The sequence below is a fragment of the Hirundo rustica genome, chromosome 15, assembly GCF_015227805.2.
Source record: "Hirundo rustica isolate bHirRus1 chromosome 15, bHirRus1.pri.v3, whole genome shotgun sequence".
Taxonomy (NCBI): domain Eukaryota; kingdom Metazoa; phylum Chordata; class Aves; order Passeriformes; family Hirundinidae; genus Hirundo; species Hirundo rustica.
In genome coordinates, this window is record NC_053464.1 from 11,667,723 (window position 1) to 11,692,244 (window position 24,522).

General features: G+C 44.3%; 1 protein-coding gene across 9 annotated transcripts in view; it reads right to left on the reverse strand.

The window, feature by feature from the left end:
• MAD1L1 (mitotic arrest deficient 1 like 1) overlaps positions 1 to 24,522 on the reverse strand; it is a 346,645-nt gene that overhangs the window by 84,679 nt on the left and 237,444 nt on the right. For all 9 annotated transcript variants that reach the window (XM_040079070.2, XM_040079071.2, XM_040079072.1 and 6 more), the window contains one exon: positions 6,338 to 6,528. In XM_040079070.2, the coding sequence (XP_039935004.1) occupies positions 6,338 to 6,528 (191 nt within the window). The remainder of the gene's footprint in view (positions 1 to 6,337; positions 6,529 to 24,522) is intronic.

Below are 24,522 nucleotides of genomic sequence, written 5' to 3' on the forward strand. Positions count from 1 at the left end.
GGCAGAGCTCATGCCGGCACAAGGAGGGTGCTGTGGGGAGGGAAACCTGGGAATACCACAGTGGCACTGCCCTGGCCTTGGGGAATGAAGGCGCAAAGGGAAGGGAGAGTGCAAAAGCAACTTGGTGATCAGCAGATGATGACTGCAAAACAAACAGAATTGCAGAGAGACAGCCTGAAGCTCAGATGGCATCTGAGAGCCAACCTCACGTTTCCTGTCCCAAACCAGTCCTGTGAAGTGACAGGTTTTGTATCTGCCTCACCACGTAACTCCAACAGAGAGGATGCACCCCCAAGCAAGACAAATCTCTGACCTTTCAGAAAGCCTTGCCCATCCCACTCTCCTGCTAGTCAGGAAAGACTTTGTCACTAGAATAATGCTCCAATATAATCAGTGTTAATTACCTCCATGCCTGGATCTACCTTGGCAGACTCACAGGCATGGCAGGAAGGGGAGCAAGTGGTGCCAACACACTGGAAATGGATACCAGACTGGCAGGTAGCAGGGGAGGGTGTTTCCCAGCCCAAAGGTGCTCTGTGCTCCCCACCAGCATCAGCCTTTTACCCTCACAACAATCCAGGGACATCGGCAGAAGCAACATCCACCTTGTACCGGTGGGGAAGAGAGGCAGAAAAAGAACATTCCCTTTGTTCATCTGAAAGAGGGCTTCAGCCCAACCTCTTCAGGCCTTTGCTCAGAAATTCCGCAGTCAAAAGGAAAACCTTCTGTTAGATTTTTCCAGTATACTCGAGATGACTGGCTTCATTAAAAACAAAAAAGGAAAAAGCCTTAATGTGCACTAGGGAATAGGGAGTTGTGCAGGGAAGCATTTGCAGTAAGAGAGAAACTGTGTAAGGAAGAAAAAAAAAAACCATGAAGAAGAGCAATTTGAAAACAGTAGGAAGAATTAAAGTTAGGTCCCAACACAAACCAGTGTTAGGACCTAACTTTTATATAACTACAATATCTGAAAGAAAATTACGTGTGGGCAATTTAAACGCAGGATTTGATGCTGCAACAGCACAGATTGCTCAGCAGCTCCTTTTAGAGGCTGCTGATTAGTGCCACCCAGGATGTGTGCTTGCTGACCCTTCCAGGAATCCCAGCAATCACCCGGCAGGAAGGAACCACGCTCACACAGCGACGGCCCGCGCCCCCGGAGCTGAGCTGAAATCGGGCAAACCGAAAACAAAATATGAAAAGGAAATAACTCGCAATTAACAAGAACGAGGAGTTAAGAGAGGTCTACAGTCCCTAATCAATCTCTTGCTGCCTGGCCTGCTCCACCGATGAGCCCCATTGTTAGTTTTGATTGTGTGTGCAAGAGCGTGAGGCGGCGGCTGGAAGAATAGCTCTCCATCAAATCCGTGATTTCCTTCTCCCCTCGAGACTCATCGAGGGTGAAGAGGAGGAGAGGGGAGAAGATAAGAGATACAAAAAGAAACAAACAGCTAGAACAGGCTTCTCCACGATGCTCTGCTAGGTTCGAGGAGGAATAACTGAAGCTGCAGGTATGCCAAGAATGTGGACTCAAAAATCACAGCTCCCAACAGCTCTGACAGCTTCGAGATGAAACAAGAGCACTCAGGAGAATAAAAGTAATCCCTGCATTAACCATCCTGCTTATTCTGAGCTGTACATCATTCACCAGCGTGCCCTGGCCAGACGTACTCAGCCTGTGCTGGAATCTCAGCAGACCAGAACTCTCTCTGCACATTTAACCACACAAGTTTTGCCTCCCCCTTTCAGCCAGCGGTTTGTCAGCATCACTTTGTGCTTGAAAAACAGCCTCCAAGTTCTTCCTCCTTCCTTGTTCAATCCAGCCTCATTTCCCTCCTGAAGAAAAGAAAATTAAACTATTGCATCCTGTGCACACTGCTGCCCTGCTGTGTTTTACACACCTGGTCAATACAGGAGGACAGTGAGGTACCCAAGCCATGGGGCAAGCTGAGGAGGACTGGGCAGTTCAAGGTGGTTCAGCCTTCTTCCATTCAAAGGAAAGAAATATCCATATCCTTTTTACACCCTTATGCTCAGCCTCCACACCCACAGTGATCTACATCAGAACCAAGTGTTCACTTTTCAGGTGGCCCCAAAGTTTTGGTAGTTACAGTTCTCCTTACAAACTAATTCTGTATTTAACTCCTGAAAGAGGTGTGCCAAGACAGCGTGTGCAGAGCAGCTTTGCACAGCTTTTTAATTTATCAAAATTGCTGTAGAAAAGCTGATGATTTTACTTGATTTTATCACTGTATTACCAATCCAACAGGACACCAACAAAGGTTTAATTTTGCAGCAAGAAGTGCCAGCCCTGGAGCCTCCACACTCACAAGCTACGTCAAGATGCTTCTGGTTTTGTTTGCTGTCTGGTATCTAGGGTATTCTCTCGCAAGGAATACAGCCTATCAACCTGGGGATGCTCTTCGATGAACTACTGCTGGTGTTTGGGTTTTCATTTGATAATTTTGACAGAAAATAACAAGGGTGAGACCTGGAAGCAGAGAAAATTCTGTGCTCTGCAAGACTAAGCTCTGAGGATATAGAAAATATCTGTCTAAAGGCAGCCTTTTGGCCAGGATTATTTATGAGCTCAGACACATAACACCACTGTGACACTGGAAAGAGTTTGTCTGGTTTAACTTCCTTCCCAACCAATTTAGACCCAAATAATTTAGGCACGAATTATCAAGAAATCCGAGCACTTCTTTCTAAGAAAGTAGAGGAATCTGACACCAGAAAGATTGCAAACATTGACAATTGCATAGCCTAGGATCTTTTCAAAGTGATGAGCTCCACATTCACGCTGCAACACTGGAAACAGTTTACCTGAAGCATTGAGAATGCTTCACTCAAGCCTTTATTCCCATTTCCAGAGGATAGACTTGAATGTCTCCAAGTACAGAAACAGCAAAATCATTTGTATACTCAAGCCAAAAAATAAGCAGGATGAAGGGGAATTCTCTTCCTAAGCTCTATAGTAAGGAGTTGCCTGGAGGAGTCACCTCCAAGCAGAGAGCTTTGAATAATGTACCTATTTAATGTAAAACTAGATGTTATTATTTGTCCACAAAGATATCTTAGCTTCTTAGAAAATGCAGTGGCCTCCTGCTCTCAGTAGCTCCTTGAAGCCATAGGGTCTACCAAATAAAAGGAATTCTACCCTTTTTCTTTTAAATTGATTGACTTCAGATGCTTTGGCTGGGACTGTGTCCTTAGGCACACAAAAAGAAAAAAGCCTACGATTTAATTTCTTTCCACTGTTTGTTCATTTGCACAAGTGTCTCCAAATCATCTCCTCTTCAAATTTGACCAGCCCTTCTGTTTACTGAAGGACTTTCTTTGTCTGAAACAATTGTCATTGCCTTTCTAAAGACCTCATTTCCTTACTCCCATTCAGGACCCAGGCAGAGACAAGGATAAACACCTCAATGCGCACCTGGCCAGGCAATGACAGCCTGATTTGCCACCTCCTCATTCCAGAAGCTCCCCAGCAATGTTTATTTGTTTTAACAGACATCTTTAATGGCTTGTTACAAAGGGAATTGAGGCAGTTCCTGGATATCTGGCGCGTGTGGGCTGGTCTAGACACACCAGTGAAGCATCACACGGAACACAAAGTCTGTACCATGGCTGGACACATCTAATGGAGCAGCAACAGGAATGGAATACGAAACTGTCAAGTGCCCCAGGAGCTACAATGCATTACAGCCCACGAAAAAAATCATCAGAATCTAAACTCCTGGTGAGGAGTCTGTAACAGCCCTTTCCACAGCGTTTAATTGAAACAATAAAAAGGAGCAAACAAACGGGAGCGAGCTGTGAAGCCTGAGATGTGCCTTTCTGCCCACGCACTCACCGAGGGGCTCAAAATCACTGGGACATCCTTCAAGCTGATGAGCTCATCTGTTGCACCGATAGAGATCACCAATAAACACTGGTATAGTTTCATTGGAATTCAGTGCTCATTTATAGATGCAGTCATTGACATTCCCAGCACAGCGCTGTGATTAACCCTTTCACTGGAGCTCTAATCCCAATTAATGCAAACTGCCTGGACACATACAGCAGGTAGATAATAAGCTCCACTATAGCAACAGCACACCTTGGCCAGGAAAACCAAGCATATCTTTCATCTTCATTTAGCTTTGAAGGGGTTACATTACAGGACCTCCTATTGCATCCCTCGCTTAAAATTAAATGCCACCAGCAGTGCTACTGAAATATGCTTTTAAAGTTTACAGCCGAACTACAGAAGCTTGTAAAGTGCCAAGGGACTTCTCTGGTTTAATTATATAGACCCTGTTCCACAAACTGCTCGAATAGAATAAATACAAATAGCATCCATGCTTTGTGACCTCTCTGGGTTAATGAAATGCACACAAACACCCACAGTCTGCTATGGCTCAGAAATTCCACAGCATAAACACATAACCCTGCTGGAAGCTGTAGTGAGGATTCAAGCCTTAACACATACATGAGAACCAGCTGCCTGGACTCAGCAAGGAAATAATTTGTTGTTTATATTCTACTACTATTCAAAGCTGCAGTCAGTGGGAATTGTCTGCGATTTACTGAACAGGGAGAAAGAGTCTGGAATTTTCTTGTTCATGTTGTAATTAGCAAATCTGCTCCTTTTGTCCAGAGAGGTGGTGAGGTAAGAGAGGCTGAGGAATTCAAAGAATCAATAAATGACCCTCCCTTGGCTCTAAGAAATGTGACATCTTCTCTACCCGGCGACACTCACCTCCACCCATCGGACATACTTGGGAACAAACACTCGAGTGAAGAAGAGAAAGCAAGGAGAGAGAAATCTGTACTTTAGTATCCCCTCTCCTACATATAAATTATTTATATTGCCATTTTACCAAGGAGAGTTTCCTTCTACCAGAGACGAGCTCCTGAGCTGCCATTCATGTGGCCAGAATACAATTTTCTCACATTTTATTAACTTTATCCAAGCCTGCCATCTTTCCTGTGGTGCAGAAAAAACTGCAACTTGTACTGTCCGGCCATAGCATCCAACAGACATCTCCAGGAGTCTGCCCCAGTCTCATTCATTGAATATTTAACACTACAGGTGTGAGCACAGATCTCTGGGGGTGTTAGAGCAGCACTGTACCATCTCAGAGAACTGTTTTCAGGATTCAACGGCAGCACCTTAAAACCAACAGAATTATTCTCTTCCCTGGGCACTGAGCTTTTCTTTTGTTGCTGCCATGTGACTCAGGTTGTCCAGAACTCTCCTAAGGCAAATCACTGTGACTGTTTTGGGGATATTTTCCTAGTTTTACTGAAGATCCTCCCTAGGTGCTATCTTATATATACCCTCACTTGCTTTATTTGTTTTATTTTTTTTTTCCTGAGGCACTAAAGTTGCAGAACAGGAAAACATTTGTCCTGTTATGTAGATAAATGATCTTGCAGCCATCCACATGTGGCACACAGCTGTAGGTCTGCAGAAACAGAACTTTCCCACTTCCCACTTGTAGAGTTCCCTCCTATACTGGATACCTCCAAACCCCTTCATAAGGGAGATCTGCCCTAGGGAGGATCAGTGGGGGGCAGGTATGATTTTAAGTGTTGTGGCTGTCGTGTTTGCCACGGAGAAGAAGAAAGTTCTCCCACTGACCTGTAAACTTGGGCTGTCGGCACTTGAGACAGGAGCTAAAGACAGGAGCTGACATCTTGGTGACTTCTAATGTCACACCTCAGCTCTCTAATGCATCAGCTCAGCTTTGCCAGCTGGTAGGCAACACTGCAGAAAAACAGCCCCTCTATCAAGCCACAAGCTCAGAGCCCACCCAGGCAGAGCAGAAACAGCACCCGACAGACACAAGACAGACTGTTATTGCTACTCATCTGTGCCGTTCACATAAATGGCACTTCACAGACACCAGGATGAGCTGCTGCTCAAAAGGGATTCCAATTTACATAAAGACAAGATGATGGCACGCAGACAAGCTAGAGGATGGTAAAAAAAACATAGGGACATATATCTCATAGTGAAGTAATGATGAGCCTTGATGGTTACATAAGGTTTTATTACTGCGGCACATAACTGATAATATAAAAAGGTGAAGTGCCAGGCCAGCTGCCTGAGGTATTATGGCTATATAGTCTCTTCTCTTTACTCCAGACTTTGATATATAAGTGGGAGACCAGATGTCAAACCTCCTGCTTTTTAACAGAAGAAAGGATCTCTACTTCCCTCACGAGGAACACTCTGCCACGTAGCAGGGGGCAGTGATTTTCCAGTCTAATCATCAAGAAAGAGCAAGTACACGCTGACACGTTGAAAACCACGAACCCAAAGAATCAGGTGTAGCCAGAGACCTACCTTGAAAAGCAGGCAGTCGCCCTGGTGCTCGGCGTAGATGGAGCTGAGCCTGTACTGGTTCTCCGTGGTGATGTCGATCTGGTAGCCCGTGAGCGTGTAGCACACCTTGCGGAACTCCTGGATCTTGGTCTGGAAAACTTCTTTCAGGCGCTGGTTTTTCAGTTCTGCGCTTTCCACTTGCTTCTTCAGCTCTGGGTAAGGGAAGAAAACGGGTGCTTTCTAGTATGTCACCGGCACAGAACCCTTGTGCTGTACTTACAGTGCCAAACTGAGTGAATTGAAAAGGTTAATTAAAAAGTGAATTAAGCAGGCAGAGTAAAGAAACAAGCAAGCTGGATTCCTCTCCTCCTGGCCCCAGCAGACTAAAAGATAGTAACCTGGGGAGTAAGGAAAACAGACATGTCTTGGTGGGATGGATTTTTCTTTTCCTCAGATAGTCTTTTAACAACACACTACAAAACCTCAGAGCTATAGCAGCCATTTCCCCACACGCACACATCTTGTTTTCTACACGGAACCCAAGAGAAGGGTGTTCCCCTACACAAAGCAATGAAGGGGAAAAATGGCCCGAAATACGCCTCCGTATGTTTGCATCAGGAGGAAGCTGCCTACAAGGGAAATCTCCAACGGAGAAGATCTGAGGTAAGTGCTTTGATCTCAAATTGACACACTGCTTAGGAATCCCTCGAGGTTTGGGAAGGGGCTTTTATTGTGATAAAAAGCCTGGAGAGCACCTCTGCCTCTTTGCATTTGCTGCCTTAAGTGGACTAGTCCCTATCAGAGAGATCCTGGGAGACTGCCTGCCACTCACCCCGTGTTTTATTGCTACAAAGGGAGCTGCCAGTACTGTGAATCCTTCAAGAGGATACACAACAATTACCATGAATCTTTCACCCAAGGTGCCTTCTGAGTAATTAAACCTCGATTTATCATCCCATTAATTACAGAGATTGGCTTTACTTTAATATACACTAGAGATGTCTCCCAAGTCAGCCTGTTTTATCAACACTGCAGTCCAGGGTTAGGAAAAATCCTCACTCTTTCTAACAGCAAACAAATAGACTTCCTCAATCGAAAAACCTCTTTATCATTCTGAGGTTTAAGGCTTTGTGCTGTGATCAGAGATGTAATTGCAGCATTTGTAGCCCATATGTCTTTAGTTTAGCTAGTTCAGGTCCAGCAGCAGGCCAGCAGGAACTTCAGAGCAAGGTGACTGCTGGAATATGAGGAATGTTTTTGGCTGGGTTTATAGAGCCCATACTAAAACATTATTGCTTCCCAAGTGAGCTGGAAATTTTTTTGCTTGAGTACTTGCTGGAAAGCGTTTCCATTGGCCTCCCAGGCAGAGTGCAGGGAGGATGTAGGATGGAAGCTGCAAGGCTGTGGACTTGCCAGTGACATTCACCTCTGAGCAGCTGCAGGCACACCAGGAGAATGCCAGTCACCTCTCATCTCCTGTACTGCTTTGGTTAGGCACTGTGGGTGGAACAAAAGGATAATTTAATGTGTTAAGTTAAAGTGCCTTAAATGTCACTGAGGATGCCCCTGCTCAGAAGTACCTTGGCCTTAATCCAAGTCAGTTTAATCCCCAGGCAAGGAGAGGAACTCTTTAATGGTTAAAGAGAACTACATGTCCCTTTATATCTGAGTGAGAGTTAACACTGGCCAGCTGCTAATCCAGCACGTCAAATAATCCAGCTCCAACTTCCTGAGCAGCTTCTGCAGGTGATGTACAAGCAATATTTGCCTTTACTCTGGGCTTCCCCCAGCTGCATCTTGCTTCATGAAGGGGAGCAAACCAGTCATGAGGAACATCATCAGCTGGTTCATTAAAACCCTGCTATGCAGGGAACCCCCCAATTGTAGGGAGATGTAAACTGAGTAGAGAATATCCAAACCACCCTTCATGGCCCAAAGGGCTGTGTTTTACACACAGTCCCTTCTCGTGAGCTCAAAAAGGCTCTTTTCTGACCACCCACCTTCCCACTCACAGCAACTCATCTATGTGTGATTAACTCAACCCTTCTCTGGATTATTACAACCCTTTCCCCACCATCTCAGCTGGGACTGGTCTTTGATTAATCAAGTAATCAGCCTCTGAAATTGAGAGGTTAATGGGTGGCTCCGACCTGGATATTCTGTTTTCATTCAGCTGTACAACTGTTAAGGACAAAATCCTATATATGAAAGTAAAAATTCAGTGACCACACTGCAGTGGTAAATAACATTTCATCACTGTCAGAGGCAGCCCTGCCTTTAATATATTGCCCATGTCCAACAGCAATATTTTTTTCCCTAATAAATGCAGCCTAGCCTTGGAAAAGTAAATCTGCCTCTTCCTACTGCATCTCAGAGGTTGCCTTTCCCAACTTTTATAACCTTGGAGGTGGATGGCGCCCTAATTCATTAACTCCTTGAACAGCTTTCGTTATTCATGAAGAGTTAGTGCCTTTCCCACTCTTTTGTCTCTCAGACTTGGTTCTGCCAGTGGCCACCGCGAGCATCCTCACCCAACAGCGCTGGCCTAGTTTAACAACTCTGCAATAGCAACTTAGTGACGGCAACTGCTTCCCTCCACTACCCTCAGGGTGAGAAAGGAAAAACTTTGACTACAGTCAGTCTTTTATGCAAGAAATCTGGGGCTTTCCCGTGTAACTGAAGTACCAGGGAGCGTTCACCCCCGACTGCGTGCCCTTGGCGCCTCCCGCTGCTCCTCCTGGCCCTCTTTCCAGAGCCTGCGGCAGTGGTGGTGTCCAGGCTGGAGGAATTCATCTGCATGAAAACTTCTCTGCTCGTTGGAGATGCCTCGTGTCAGCCACTGGCACAAGGTGCCGAACTCGGGAACTGCTAACGTAGACGCAGCTGGATGTGCCGGCGCCAGCCTGGGGTGGGACAAAGCCTTGTCATCCCTTCCGTCACTCCATCAGCAATTGTCCAGCAGGGCTTCTTCAGCTCAGGGACAGAGCAGGAAAACACCCCAAGGAGGCACAGGGACACTATAGGAACGCCTGAGTTTGCAGCTGCCCCCAGGGAAAGGTCCATTGAACCCTGACTGTAAAACAGAGATTGCTCTTCCTTTATGCCCAATTGAGCCGCAGCTCTCAGCAGCTCGGCTGCGGCACTGCTGGTGCCTCCCTCCTGCAGAGTTCATCCCCTGGGAATGATTCAGCCCAGGGCTGTTCCTGGTTTAACTCAGGACAGCGCTCAGCACTGTGACTGCTCCCCTGTGTTCCACTGAGGATTCTGCTGACACAAGGAAGCACACCGTGAGCAGGATCCATGGAAGAGTGGCTTCAGAGGAAGGTAAACTGAGACTTGAGAGAAGTGAGATGGGATCCCACTGCTGAAACAAAGCCGTTCGAGATGTCCTAGGATATCTTTCATACCTTTCCACCACGCTTCTGCAGGAAAGAAGCATCCTGCAGGTTTTGTGTGATATCAGCCAGCCCTAGGCCAACATCTCAGACACCTTGGGGTGTCTAAAATGGCAAAGAATGTCTATTTTTAGGGTACCTCGAGCTTCTCTGCACCACTGGTCTGTCCAAGTACAGACCTGGCACCACAGATTCCCTGCACCCAGCCAGCAGGACAGCAGCATATGCACAGACTTGGGGACAGTAATTAAGTTTTCTAATATGTCCCCCATCAAGTGAAGATGTTAAGCTAAAAGGCAGCTCATTGTTTGCTCTGCACCTGAACTCAAAGCTGTGAAAACGCTAATTCTTAAGCCTCACCTAATACCCCTAATTCCCGCCAAATTTCTAGCACAGTCAGGAAAAACTGATTTAAAGGTCATCACTTGCACAGAGTGCAACTCAGCTGTTTCAGAGCAGTGTTTAAGGCACAGCCACAGAGGCCATGGAACAAAGGGAGATCCTTTTGGGATGGGTCAGGTGCAGTAGCAGGGCAGGGCTCCAGTGAGAGCACTGATGTGCCCACCCCTTTTATCTACCACCTACAGAAAACTGAGCATCTTGATCCATTCAGATCTTTCCCAATGTTTGGAGAATTAGGTTTAATTACATCTTTAAAAGACAGTATTTGAAAACCAGAATCCCTGTATTTAAAGAACATGTCTCAGTTCCTGTATTTGACCTCGTTCCACTTGTCCAACACAGGTGAGAGAAGTTGCAGAGGCCATGGATGGGGAGATCACAAACACCCTTCATCCCAAAGAAGGGGAGCCAAAGCATCTCCAAGTTTATGAAACAAATAAGAACTTAGAAAATAAGCATGAGGTTACACAGGCCATGCCTTGGTTGGGGGTAATGACTAGCCTGACCAAAAGAAAAAAAAAAAAAAAAAAAGAACAGAGAGAACAGGAAAATATATTTAAATACTGCCTCATCTCCTTTGTATTCAGGCCGAGAGTACGTACAAAAAGTTGCCTGTCCTGAAAAGTTTGATGAGGAAAAAATATCCTCACTGATAAAAAAATCATTAATCTGTTAGAAAATTATTATTGCCAAATGATTAATTCCTCCTAATGACACTGCTTCTTGAAACACCTTGTATTTTCACACACTTACACTGACTTTAATGAATAATTCAAACTATTTTGGATAAATAAATAAAATATGAGTTGGGCTTTTTTGGTCTCATATTGGAAATGTCACTGCTTTTTATTCCATTGCTTTGACACTCCTTACATCTGCAACTGTTCAGAGCAGCCTGGAAATACCACAGCTTTGGCTCTTGCTCCGAGTTCAGCCAGGTCAATCAATAACAATATCAGTCTCTACACCAAAGGAAACCAAATTCACGCTTAGCCTTTTCCCCAGGGAAAGAGGAGGAAACAATGTGACTCTGAGCATGCCAAAAGTGGCATGAAATTAAATGTATCACTAGTCTTTTCCAGGAAAATACAAATTTGTTCTGCCCATCCTCAAAGATGCCACAAGCCATGTAGCTGCATTAATTCAGCTGCAATCCCAGCTAATATAGCCCTGTCTCAGAAAGGCCTGCAGTCCTCTCTAACTCTCCATTAAAGGTTACTTTCCCTCAGTGCCATGTTTGGGGGTCACTCGCTCCAACACACAGAGGATGAAGTATTTACACATCAATTCCTGTCCCAGCTGACCCTGCCAGGGTGCCTCAAGACAGATGCCACCCAGCTGTGCTATGGAGGATGCTGCAGCTTCACCAACCCCGCTTTACTTAAACAAGAGATGGCTTACATTTTGTTTCCAGCTTACAGAAGGGATGCCAGAACCACCTTGTTCACGCAAGGTCCGTAACGGGAAGAGGAAACACGTATCTCAGTTCCAAGCAGCAAGGCACAATTACCTTTATTCTCCCCCATCTACAGGAGCTGCTGCCATGCAGTGACACTCATTGATCACCCCCTTGCACCCCCAAACTGATCCTGAATCACTCCACCCATTGCAGGTCTGTCCTTCCCATCTGACTCTCTGCACCTGGGACCCTTCCAGTCATTCCCCTGCTCAAACCCCGAGCTGAAATTTTCTTTGCCAGCCTCAGTTTATGAGGAGCAGCGTCTGAAAAAGAGTTCTGTGAAGGGCACAACATAAAAATAAATTGTATCGTGTTAAATAAAGGCTAATAGGAGAAGAGCTGAACATTTTCTGATGCAGGCAAGTTTATGACCATTGCTTTTGAGAAATAAAATTCGCTTTGCTAGATTTTATAGGCGTGTTTTATGCCCTGGGGGAGTGGGACCACACAGCCCCACACCACCCCTACTCGACCTTACAGTCTGGCAGCCTCCCACTGCTCCCTGCAAAACTTGAAATTTGTGACATTACAGCCATGAATTACAACTTTTCTTGAAGGTAAAAACAGTTTTATATTCAACAGACTGCGCTGGCTGTTCAATTTGAAACCTAAGTGGTATTTATTTGATCAGTCAACATCGGTTTATTTTTAAACCGTGTATGTACCATATGGTTCAATGCACCTCCCAGCCCCCTCCTCCAGCCACCAGCTTGCCCTTCCAGCAGCTCTGGGGAGAGTTTTCAAAGGCAGCACAGCACAAGTAAAGGTCTCCACCACCATGACCAGCTGCAGCTCTTGCACTGCCCGAGAACTCTCCACTAAAGAAAAAAATTTCCCAGATGTTCCTCTTCACTGAGGATGGCTGGCTGAAGGCCCCATTTAAGACAACCCATGCACCTTCACAAAGGCTCTCTCTCTTGGAAAGAAGTCCGTAATTAATTATCCTCTGGTAACTTGCAGAAAGTAGCAGAGGACACTGGAAGGGTAAGGTGAGAGCAGCAGGACGCTGAGGACCAAAGAGAGGAAGCCATGGAAGAGCGTGAACTCCCTCTTGCAGTACCTACACACACACACAGAACATGGGTCAGGATCAACCAAAGGGTGATTTTCTTTTCTTCCTTTTGCTAAGACAGAGATTACAACACTAAATTGCAAAACTCACAAGCACACCTGAATTTGGCCAAAGAACCATCACTGAGCAAAAGGTTCTCTCAGGGCATCCCAGCCTGGGCACTGCTTGGAGCTTTCTCTGTCCTTCTTCTCCTTGTTGGCAGAGCTGCTTTGGAGTGGGGGCAGGCAGAAAACAGTGGGGCTTTTGGAAGCTCAGCTCAGCTCCTCAGCCACCCCTGCAGCTGTTCTCAGCGGAGGCAGCACAGTTCTGTGTGAAGAGACCCCGGGTACCACTAAAATCTGTGGCAGTAATGATGCGAGCAGCCTGCTTCCAGCAATACAGAACTCAGCGGGGATGGCAGCACACACCCCAGACACAGCAGAAATTAACCTCAGGAGAACTATTTATTGCCCAAGATGGACTTCATCAATCACCGTGATATGGCACAAACAGTTTGGAAATTAGGGTGGTCACGCTGGTCATAAATTGTGATCCGAGCAGGGAGACATCTCCCTCCACCTCCCAAATGGTGATTAAAGTCTGCCAGCCACATTTCCCTTCCATATGGCAATTACAGCCCAACAGCACTCCTCAGAACAAAGTGATGTCAGCCAGAGCTGCAGATTCAGATTAACTTCCGATGCAAAAAATAGCCTCACCTTAAAAACACAAATACACTGTGTCACTCCAGTTTACAGGAAAGCACTTCTGCTTCTAGAACTAGCCAGCAAATCTCAGGCATAAGTCTTCCAGCCTATATGTTTTCCAGGTAATCTAATTTGGAGTTCCAAAAAAAAAAGTCAGTGGGACTTTTCATGGGCTGTAGTTCAGGGAAGTCAGGGAGCAAAAAACAGGGGCATAACTTGCATCACTTGACAGATGAAGGAGAATCACTTCTCCACTAAGTTGCTTCCAAGAAAAAAAACCTTGAAACCACTTTGGCTTTGAAACCACTCAAGTGTCTAATGAAACGATTAATCCTAAGAACGATATAATTACGTATATAATATGCATTGTTAATTAGACAAGGTGGTCTGCAAAAGCATCTAATAGATTAATTTATCCCCTGCCTATCATCTCCCCTGCTCTCTGCCCATTATTTTGTTTCCATTGGCACATCACTACTATCAGTACTACCCCAAAACACTGGATGCATTTAAACCTCTGAAACAGCACCCAACATCTGCTATTAAACCAAATGAGAAAAACAGCTCCAGCAATAGCTATTTGTTCTCTCTCACAGTAAAGACTTTTTGCAGGAGTTTTAGTAATTCACAGCACAGGGTGGACAATATTCAATCATGCATTAGAGAGTGCTTCACAGTTTATTAGCTGATGATGCTCACCGAAGCTGTGAACGGGAGAGATTTCCACCGCTAGCAAGAGATGATTTCAAGCCTTCCCAGGAGCAAAGCCATTCTGCTCTTACTCATGGAACTTTTTATAGTCAAATGCAGATGCTGAGACTCATGGAAATGCTATTTTGACTCAGTGGTAGTGTCCAAGATTGTGTTACTTACAGTTTCTTGTCTCCCTCTGTTCTCCGCACTGCAAAGTCTGTGCTCATGACACAAAAAGCTTGTAGCTTTGCAGGCAGACAGTCAAAATACAGAACTAACAAATACCTCATGAGGTTCCTCCCATGTCTAAATCCCTCGTCAGATAACCCCGTGGTGTAAGACAGATGCTGAGATGGGGCAGGGCATCATACAGGTACCCTTTAGTTCCAATTTGGGATGCACAGACCAAACTCTAAACCCTGCAGACTGGGAGCATGGCTGTCAACAAGCCCTTCTGCCCATATAATTACTTCCTCACAGTCATTAATAACCCCATTCCCAGCTCCAGAACTCCCTATTTTGTGACACTGTGCAGAAATGTCAGCCAATGGCCCCATGGGTACTGAGCACAGCCTGCAGGGCGCAGCCAGGAAAATGCACAGGCTTCAGCCAGCTGGGAGGAGAACACACTGGCACTGCAACAGAGAACAGCAAGGCTCTGCAGCATGCCACCTTACTTGTGTTTTTAATGGCAGAAGATTGTGGAATTTGTTTTAGGGCTTTTGTTTCAAAGGAAATTAAGCTCTAAAAAGCCTCCACTCGCTCCTTCTATTCAATCCTTTTTTCCTCCCCTATTTATCCCCTTAATAGTGTTTTGAAGTGTTGGCTCTGAAAACGTATTGCTCTTGGCCTGAAAGCTCTCTGGATGCCAACTAGTCAAACCTTTCCCAAACCCTTCTCCCTGCTCTTTGTGCTCCTGCAGCGGGACCCAAAGGCACTCTGCTCAAGAATCACATCAGTTGTTTCCTCTGAGCACTCTTCTGGGTGCCCCAGACCTCCTCTCACAGGATAGCTGGTTCTGCCCCGTTTTATTGGTGTATTTTTCATGTTTCACTTCATTGTCCGGTGTCCACTTTATGAAAACAATCCTTTAAAGATGCTCATGGTGGAGCGGAACGGAGTGCTGCTTCAGTGTGGAGCAGCAGCAGAGCAGGAGGGGGAAAAAGGGACTTTGAAACAACAGAACTGCAGGATGGTGACACAGATGTAAAGACAAGCAAACTTATTTCCCTGGAGCATGAAAGATGTTTGGAAACAGAGCCATCTCCTGGATAACCAGGCTTTCAATCATATTATTCCAGCCTCTGGAGCTTTTATTTCTATTGTAGGAGTCTGAGACATTAGTACGAACAAGGGAGGATTATTTCCTCTACCTTTGTGCTGGGACTCCTGGCCAAGAGGCAAAGGCTTGATGTCTCCAAGCACAGGTGTTGCCAAGGCTGGAGGACACCAAAATCATCTCCCGGCAGGGAGACAGGAAAGGTAACATCTGTCTCAGCCCAAATGCCAAGTCTCCTCTCCTGATCCTGAATTATTCACCACGTGCTAACTTCCAAGCCAGTTCGGTTTTCAATCTTTAAATATTTAATAATTGGGTATTAAATATTCATGCAATTTTATTAGAAATTTTGGAAGATGGGCACTAAGGCTCTAATTGTAAAGTTCATCACTGGCACCGGCTGCCTACTCAGAGAGACCTTCTGGCTACCTAGAAATAGAGAAGGAAGTACAGAAAAGCTAAAACAAGTATTTTATGGAACTCTCTGACTCTATATCACAACAGAACAGAGACACCTATGCCATTTGTTTTCAAAAATACATCACCTCTTTATAAAAAAGCTGAAAAACGTGCACTGGGAACACACTAGTCAGCTGCAGCCTAAAGAGTTTTTAAGAGTTTAATTTTAGTGCCACAGAGAAAGACATCCACCTCAGACAGCTGCAGTGGATCTGGCTGGTAAAAGGAGCCTCTGACTGCAAGAGAATATGCAGTAAGTCTTGATTGGGATTCGAGGCAGATGCAGGGACAGTTCAGCTCAATACACCCCTAGAAGGACACAGTTTCCTCCCTTTTTCTGATGCCTTCAGAGGGGACATCAGGAGGCACGGTCTCCCCTGAGCTGGTCTAATAACTTGGATTCATTAATTTTCCATGGCTGTTTCTCTCAGTGTAGTTCCTGCAGACCATGTTTTCCTGCTTTTTAGTAGATGACATGTCTTTAACCCTGATTCCTGCTGAGAGCGAGCCCATGTTCCTGTCCCTCTGTATTATGAGCACACATTCCCCACAGGGATGGAAATTGTATGGTTTACACAAAAGATGACACAAAAGGCCTGGAATTATATGCAAATGAATGAATCCATTCCTCACTTCTTACCATCAAAACTCTGACTTTCCAACAACTGCATGGGGTAATTTCTGCACCAGCTTTCAAACAAAGGGCATCTCTGTGTTATTAACATCTCACTGTGGCGAGCAGTTTGTCACCTTTCACAAGAATTATCTGAAAAGACACCAGCAATTATTCCCAAGGAGATTATTGGGTGGCTATGTCCCAGCAAAGCAGCTGGAAGCTCAAGAGACATAATATGCACCAGGAAAACTACTTTTCCCAAGTCAAGAGAACATGGACGAGATTCAAAAATGAACTAATTGGAAACAAACACAAAACTAGAGGTGAAGTCATGCTTGTTCCCTTCACTTTTGTTCATCTCTATATCAACGTAAGGAGCACATCTTCTAAAGAAAACTAAAAGCTCCTGATTATGATATAACAGGACATTAACTCTGGAGACTTATCCTGGGAAGAAGCTTGGTACTTATAATAAAACACCCAGAAGAAGAATGACTCCAGCACCAGTTCCAGCTGCAGAAACCCAGCTGATTTCTAGGTTTTGTATATTTGTGTTTTCCAAGAATTTGAAACACCAAGGACTGGACAAATGCAAGACAGCCAAGTGTTTTCTTCCTGGGACTGTTGCATAGCTCCTGGTTATATCTTACAACACAGCCCAAGGACCAGCATTTGCTTGGCTAATGCTCACGGGTGAAGTGGGGCAAAGAGCAGAAGTCCTGTAGAATTCCAAGGAAGCAATTACTCATGGCTCTTGACAGAAATGAGTAAGTAGAGTTCCTGCTTGTGCAAGAAAGACCAAGAGATCCAGTCACACAAATTTCTTCAAGGAAATTGGTACTGGAGAAGGTGATGTTTTACTGGGTGTCCTGTGAGGACAGGCCATTTCCAGTTACACAGAATCACAGAATGGCTGGGGTTGTAAGGGACCTTAAAGATCATCTTGTTCCACACAGAGAAGCCACTCACTGGGTCAGGCTGCTCAGAGACACATCCAACCTGGCCTAGGAGAGTTAGAGGGAATTAAATCCCATTAAGTGATGCTCCTGCAGCTGGTAATTCCACATTCTGACCAGAAAATACACCCAAGAAACCAGGGACGTAACTCTGGGATTGTAACCTTGGCATGTCAAATTTATATTCAAAAACACAAAAAACAAACCACCCACCAACAAAAAAAGCAAATCTGACATCTAAGATAAAAGTGGAAATCTCCTACCCAGTGAAATACTTTTGCTAGAGCTGAACCACCTCATTACCTTCAGCTCTGTGGAAAATACCTCTTGTTACTTTGATGGAAATTCTTCTAAACACCAACACCCAGGATTAGAGATCTCTTTGGAGCCAGAGAAGCACAAGAAAATCTGAGCCAGTCTCCTGTTTCATGGTGGGAAAGAAGAACACACTACTGCTGCACTTTTGGGTGCATGTTGTCAACAGCTCTAAGCTCAGACTTCTCACAGAACCTACAAACACATTTAAAAAATTATGAGCTCTGCTTGTTTCAAGCACTAGCAACATCCGTAGAGCACATAATGGTCCAAAATGGAGCACTTTAGTGTGTTCATTTCTTCAGTGATGTTTTTAAAAGTTTCTCTGAATCATCTAGGAGATATTGTCCAGAGCCAGACTTTGTGTTGCTGCAACACATTCACACAGGACATTCCACAAGCCCACAGGCAATATGCAGAGTAACACAGCTGAGGACAGAAGAGATCCATCAGGAGATAAGGACATGCAGTGACTTTGCAAAGTTAGCTTAAAGGGTAATTCATAATAAGTAATTAAAATAAAAGGTGGAGAAAAAATTTTCAGAGAGAGAATGCGGAAAAGATTTCAAGACTGAGTCAACTACTTTGATATCTAAAAAAATAATTAAAATAATTAAATAGTGGGGTTTGGAAGAATGAGAAAACAGAGATGGACAAATACAGTCAGCCCACAGCCATCCAGAAGGCTGTATGCACCCACCTGCTCAAGACAACACCTTCTGTAGTTTCAACAAGGCCAGTTTCAATAAAGGATCAAACCAAATCATCCAGGAGGATAAAATTAATACCTTTAATTCTTATCAGCTGAGGGAATGTGATGGAGGAATAAACAGTGGTGGGGAGTGATTTCACACCTGCACATTCGAGTTACCTTAAGCAAGGTGAGCAGGACCATCTGGGAAGAGCTCAAATCACAAAAGAATACTTGTGGATAGACCTAATAAGACAGAAGCCCTTTTTTCCTAAGAAAGACGTTATTTTATTTGCCTATAAGCCTTTTTGTGGCAGCAGAAAAAACCCACACCCAACTGAAAGATTCTGCAGAGGGCTCAGCATCTTTCTTCAAAGGAAGGCTACTAAAAGAGTCAAGCAAAGACACTTGATAGCTTGAGAGTTTAAACCAGAGCTTTTGGCATCATTTTGACTGCAAATAATAATAAAACACTCTGACAGCAGGGGTTTGGGTGGAGAAAAAGGGTGAGGGACGTAGAAACATATTCTTAATTAAAATCTCATTTAGCTTTTTTTTTTTTAATGTGCTTAAAAATTCCACCGAGGTCACCATTCTGGAGAGATGACAAACTCCTGGGATAAAGGCTGGAAAATCCTGGTAGTCGTGTCACATTTAGCAAGTCAAAGATATGTTTGTATAAGGCTGTAGAGGGCTAAATCCATTTTACATGCCATATGTATTATTAATTTCTGACAGTGGGCTTAGAAAAACCTAATTCTCTGGAATACGAGCTCCCTTTGAGCAGAGGGAAGCCTTTTCAAAACTCATCTTTTATTGACTGAATCATTTTTGAGTCAATCTGTCTGCTTTCGGCAAGACAAGAGTTTTAAATCTTCTCTCTTTTTTTCCTCCTTTTTGAGTCGTGGCAAGTCTATTAAAACCTGCTAATGTATGCAGCAAGGCCTCTGATTTGAAATGTAATGAATTCTTCAGATAGTGGCAGATTAGGGGGAGAAGATGATAGAAACAGCCAGAGCTGCCAAAAAAAGAACTCTCCAGAAAAAGAGGAGGAGAAGGGTGAGTGGGAACGAGAAAGATTAACCCTTTTTATCCAGAAGAAGAAAATATTTAAGCTCCATTAATAGAATCAGTTAAAAAAGCAGAACTGGAAGAGGCAGAGCATCTTCAGGCTTGCCTGCGGCTGAATGAGACAGAGAATAAATGAATCTTTCCTCCTAGAGTGTCTTGTAAGATTAGGTAATTCCCTAAGTGAAAAATGAATAACTTAGAGAAAATTAGCTCCATCCATATAAATAAGCCTTCATATTCCAAACCCGTCACCCAGAGCTTCCCAGGCGAATGCCCTGAAATATTTCTGCTGTTGTGTAACAGATGGTTTCCTCCTCCCCCCTTCCTTGGGTCGGTTCCAACTGCAGTATCTTTCAGGTGATCTTGTTTTAGCACAAAAATGAGCATTTTGGGTGTAAATCATCCATCCTGTTAGTGAAAGGAGGCTTGGCAGTTTTATTGTCTTTGGCATCTTTGAAGTGCTGGACAAACCTTATGGAGTCACACAAATGAGAGATTAGCACTGTCTCCTTTTTACAGATAGAGGAGCTAAGGGAAAGAAAGTCAAGGATACTACTTAATTCAACAGTGCAGATCTGGTGACAGCCCTGAGAACACAGAATCTGCTGAATCACGGCACAGACCTGGAATGTCTTCCTGTTTAACAGGAAAATTCATAGCTCAGCCTTGAATTTGATGGCTTTAAAAAATAAAATTAACTCTATAATAAAGTTCTAATGAAACAAGACCTTAGAGAGAAGAGTCTGATGGAGCACAGGTGACCCAGTGGATTATAATGGAAATTAAGCTCAGCAGAACTGATGCAGGTGAGTAAATGTGGGAGATTGAGAAATGGGTTCTGTCAGCCCAATGTCCCTTTGCTAATGACGGGTATTGAAATGTTTTAACAACTGAGAAATCCCAAATAACAGAGGAAAAAATCTTTCAATTTAACATGAAGCAGAGATATGTAGGTCCATGAATGTCTTGAAGGAGAGACTTTTTCCCTACAGATGCAAGGCATTCAATCCTGTATCACACAACTCAAACGAACAAAAGGCAAGAAGTTTTAAGAGCAAAGTTAGCTGAAAAGCTGCTGGAGGCAGAGACACTGGAAACTAAGCATGAGCTGGAAAAAACAACAGCATAAAACCTTTGCAGTGGGACACAGGTAAAAAGTGTTATCTTGGAAGGCCAGCAAGCCATGGGAGTTAGCCTGGCTTTTCAAACTGCTTCAAATGTCTGCATTTGCTGGCAGAAACACATTTTCTGGAGACTAACAATGGCTGTTTGCTTGTGCCCACATCTCCTAAACTCCATCAGTCCCTTGATGTGATTATCCCCAACTGGGAAGCTGCCTTTTCCTACCTGTCTGTTTGCTTCCAAGCCTGATGTGAGTGTTGCAGAATTCACAGACGAGGACTTTTACATCTCCACGTATTAGTGCTTTTGGGAAGAAGAGGCTGTGCTTGCTTTCATGTACGTAGACACAATCCTGACCTTTAGCTGGGTCCCAGCCCTGTGATTCAATAGCTGGCACTCGCTTCCTGAATCAGTAACGAGCTAAAGGTTATGGCAGGGAGCACGCTGTGCTCTGGATATAACATTTTTCAGAGAAAATAAGAGACTCAGACCTGGAATGTTACAGAAGAGGTAAAACATTTTTCCTGGCAGAGCATTTTTTATTTGGGGCCGAGGGCGCGACCCAGGACTGTGGCATCAGTCCTGTACAAATGCCATTTGGTAACCACCTTGTGCCTCCTCCACTTCCAAGTTAAAAAGACACTTCTCACTTTCTGCCACCAGGACGGTCCCTGTGCGGCACTAAGCAGCTGCTGTGCTTCACACTAGCCGTGGATGCATGTGAGTGGTGGATGAAACGAGCACCGTGCAGATTTAAGTTTGCAGACTGCTTTGGGAATCCCGAGAGGCCAACACACTCATTGCAGCAAGCTCCACCACACCAACGGTAGTAGCAGGCTCAAAGAACAGCCTACTCCAGAATTTCACTATTTTTCTTTACCAGCTTCATCTTCAATTCCCCTTGCACAGCCTCTACATCCCTTCTTCCTGCCCTAGTTGTTGGGAAGATCCTCTTGCTTTCTGACATTGCCTGAACTCTTCCATCTCTCTGTCTCCTGAGAACTCTACACCGAACACTGGCTTAGTGCAGGACTATCCTGTTTGGAATTAGATCTGTCAAAAAATCAAGATCTCCCCTGCTTAGTCACCAAAGAGATTATTTTGGTTTAGAAAAAAAGCACAGCACTCTTGGTTTCCTGTGATCCACCCCACACCAAGGAGCGAGTGCAGAGATTCCTGATCTCTTGCACTGCAGCCTCCCTCAAGAAGGATTCACTTCAGGTTTAGGGAATATTTCACTTGCTGCTGCTGTGGATTCTTCTCACTAAGGTCAATGACACCAAGTGCCATGGAGACCATGCTGCTGGCATGAGCACCTCAGCCAGAACAGGTCAGAGAGTCTTAGGAAGAGTATATGTTGAGGAAAGGAAAAAACGGTACACACAAAAGATCTGTGTGCGTGGGATTTGCAAGCAATGAGCAACAGATTTATCCAACTCGGCTAAATCAGTGAATTAGCTCTGTGCTCGAAGAAAAAGTTATCCTTAAAGGCTGTGCTATTCAGTAGCTCACTTTACATCTGAGAAAAGTCTGCAAAAATCCTCCTGCATTATCTCTAGCCTTATAGATTTCTTCTTTTCATCTGAGGCTCAGAGTGGGGATTACCCATTAAGGTGCAGTGGCCAAATCACATTCAATCTATTCTCTATAAAAAGGAGAAAAAGCTTTGGTCTCTCCTGTCCTCTTCCATCTCATTCACTTCCCGTGTCCACATCCAAAGCATTTACCTCCAACTTTCCATAGGTGAATTCAATAGGTGAATAGGTTCTGAATACCAAGAGGACACAAAGGATACTAAATAACAGTTCTCACTCCTCAATCCTACAGGCTGCATCCTACTTCTCCAGCACCACAGAACAAGGGTTCATTTACAATCTTCATGTATTTCTCAACCCAATAAGCAGACAGATGGCAATTTCCAGCCAGCACTGACCAATTTTGACCTGCACAGTTTCCACGGTATCATTGCCCCTTGCTGTGATCAGGGATGCAGCGGTGGCAGCAGCACTGGCAGGTTGGTATCAGACCATCTGGGCTCAACCACACCAAAACATCTGCAGTGCTTCACATCTGGCCACCCCCACACGTGAGCCGGCAGCACCAGCAGATGTGTTCAGCAAGGAATGATGTGACCCAGAGCTCCAGCCCTGAGCTGTGCCAGCTCTGCCTCCTCCCCTGCTCCTGCAGCCCCAGTGGGACCATTACCAAGTGGAGTTAAACAAAGGAGTTCATAAGTACAGCTGGAGAGAGGTAATAAAAGCAAAAGACAACTAGAAAAACCACCTTTGCGAGCAGGTGAGGCACGTAACTACAGACAACTAAAATGCTTTTACCATGTTGAGTTTTTATAGAAATGTGTTTGCTTTTCCTCATCCACAGAAGTCATAGACTGTAAACATCTGCTTGTTCATGCTGTCTCTCTCCCACGATGTTTTGATTTAGATATTTTCCTGTAACGTCTGCAACTTAAACACATCGGAATTGTGCCAAGGCTTCAGTAACAAACAGTAAAAGGGATTGAAGGTATTAGAAAAGTGAAAAGCTAATAAACCCAAAGCCATTTAAACAAACTGACAAGAGCCCAGGCATCACCCTGAAGCATTCCAAAGCAGAATTTCCTGAGCTGAAATTACCTTGAATGCATCTTTCCAGTAAAACCGAAATTACCTCCCTTTCAGCATGGGACCTATTGAAGCACTTGACCTTTTGGACATTATAATCTTCTTGGCAGCATTATCAACAGTTGCTTCAGAAGCTGGTGAGCTGGGAGCCCAGCATGACTGTTTGTCATGGTTTAACCCCAGCCAGCAACCAAGTGTCACACTGCCACTCCTCCATTCCCTCTCACCAGCCACAGGACTCTCAGTGAGGTTTATTCTGCTGCTCCATTCATTTTGTTTACTTGTATTTGGATTCCAAAACAACAAAAAAAGTCAATTACGGCTTATTAGGAATTATAACGAACATGTGTAATTGGGCTTCTGATTTAGTTATCAATCCTAAAACACATTCTGTACTAAGAAGTAAAAGATAAAACCATAAAGCAAGGTTTGCATGACTTGCAGCTGCTCAGATTAAAAAACAAAAACAAAACCAAAAAAAACCCCACACCAAAAAAAAACAACCCAAAAATTAGAGAAAACCTAAAGAGATTTTTATTAATGTTTTAGATGACTTAGGAAAAAAGTCACTTAATCATAACATTGTAAACAAGGAAGTTCTACAGCAGTATTTAAAAATATCCAAAATTGTTTCAGGAGCCCCATTGATTTGAATTAGGCAGCTGCATAATCACAGGGGCTGCAATTTTAATGAACATTTCAACAGGAAATGTAGAGCTGATTATATATATCCAAACAGGAAAGATCTGAATGCTGCAGCAACTCTTTTTTTTTTGTTTGTTGTGTTTTTGTTTATTACCTCAGTGTGCAGATCCAAACCAACTCCAGAACTAATACAGAACTTACCTGACAGCCTGGCTCCCAGTGCTTCTGGCTGCAGCTCTGATCTTACTGTCTTGATACATGTCATTAGGCACAGCATTTTGAAAAATAATTAGTGATTCAATCAGATTTTACACTGGATCAAGTGGCTGGAAACTTCAATGCTGTGCTGCAGTTTTCCCTTAAAATACTTCAGGGCATGTTATATATACTTAATTAGATAATGTTTATACAGTGCTTTGAAGAAATAAGGAACTCTGTAAGGGCTGGGTCGCATTTTCAGAAAGGAAAAGAGCAGTGTTGAGACAGCACAGGCAGAGAGGGAGAACAAAGCTCTCAAAAGCTGAACACCACCTTGTTTTCAGAAAGGTTTCAGGACATTTGAGAAAAAATATGTCAGCAGCTTCCAACATCCAGGCACGAAGAAAGAAACAGAAGTTGTGAAACGGGGGATGCTGCAGAGGCAGTGCAATGACAGTGGTGCTGATACCAAAGTGACAACAGTGGCACCAGAGGCACACGGGCAGCAGCAGCTCTCCAGAAGGAA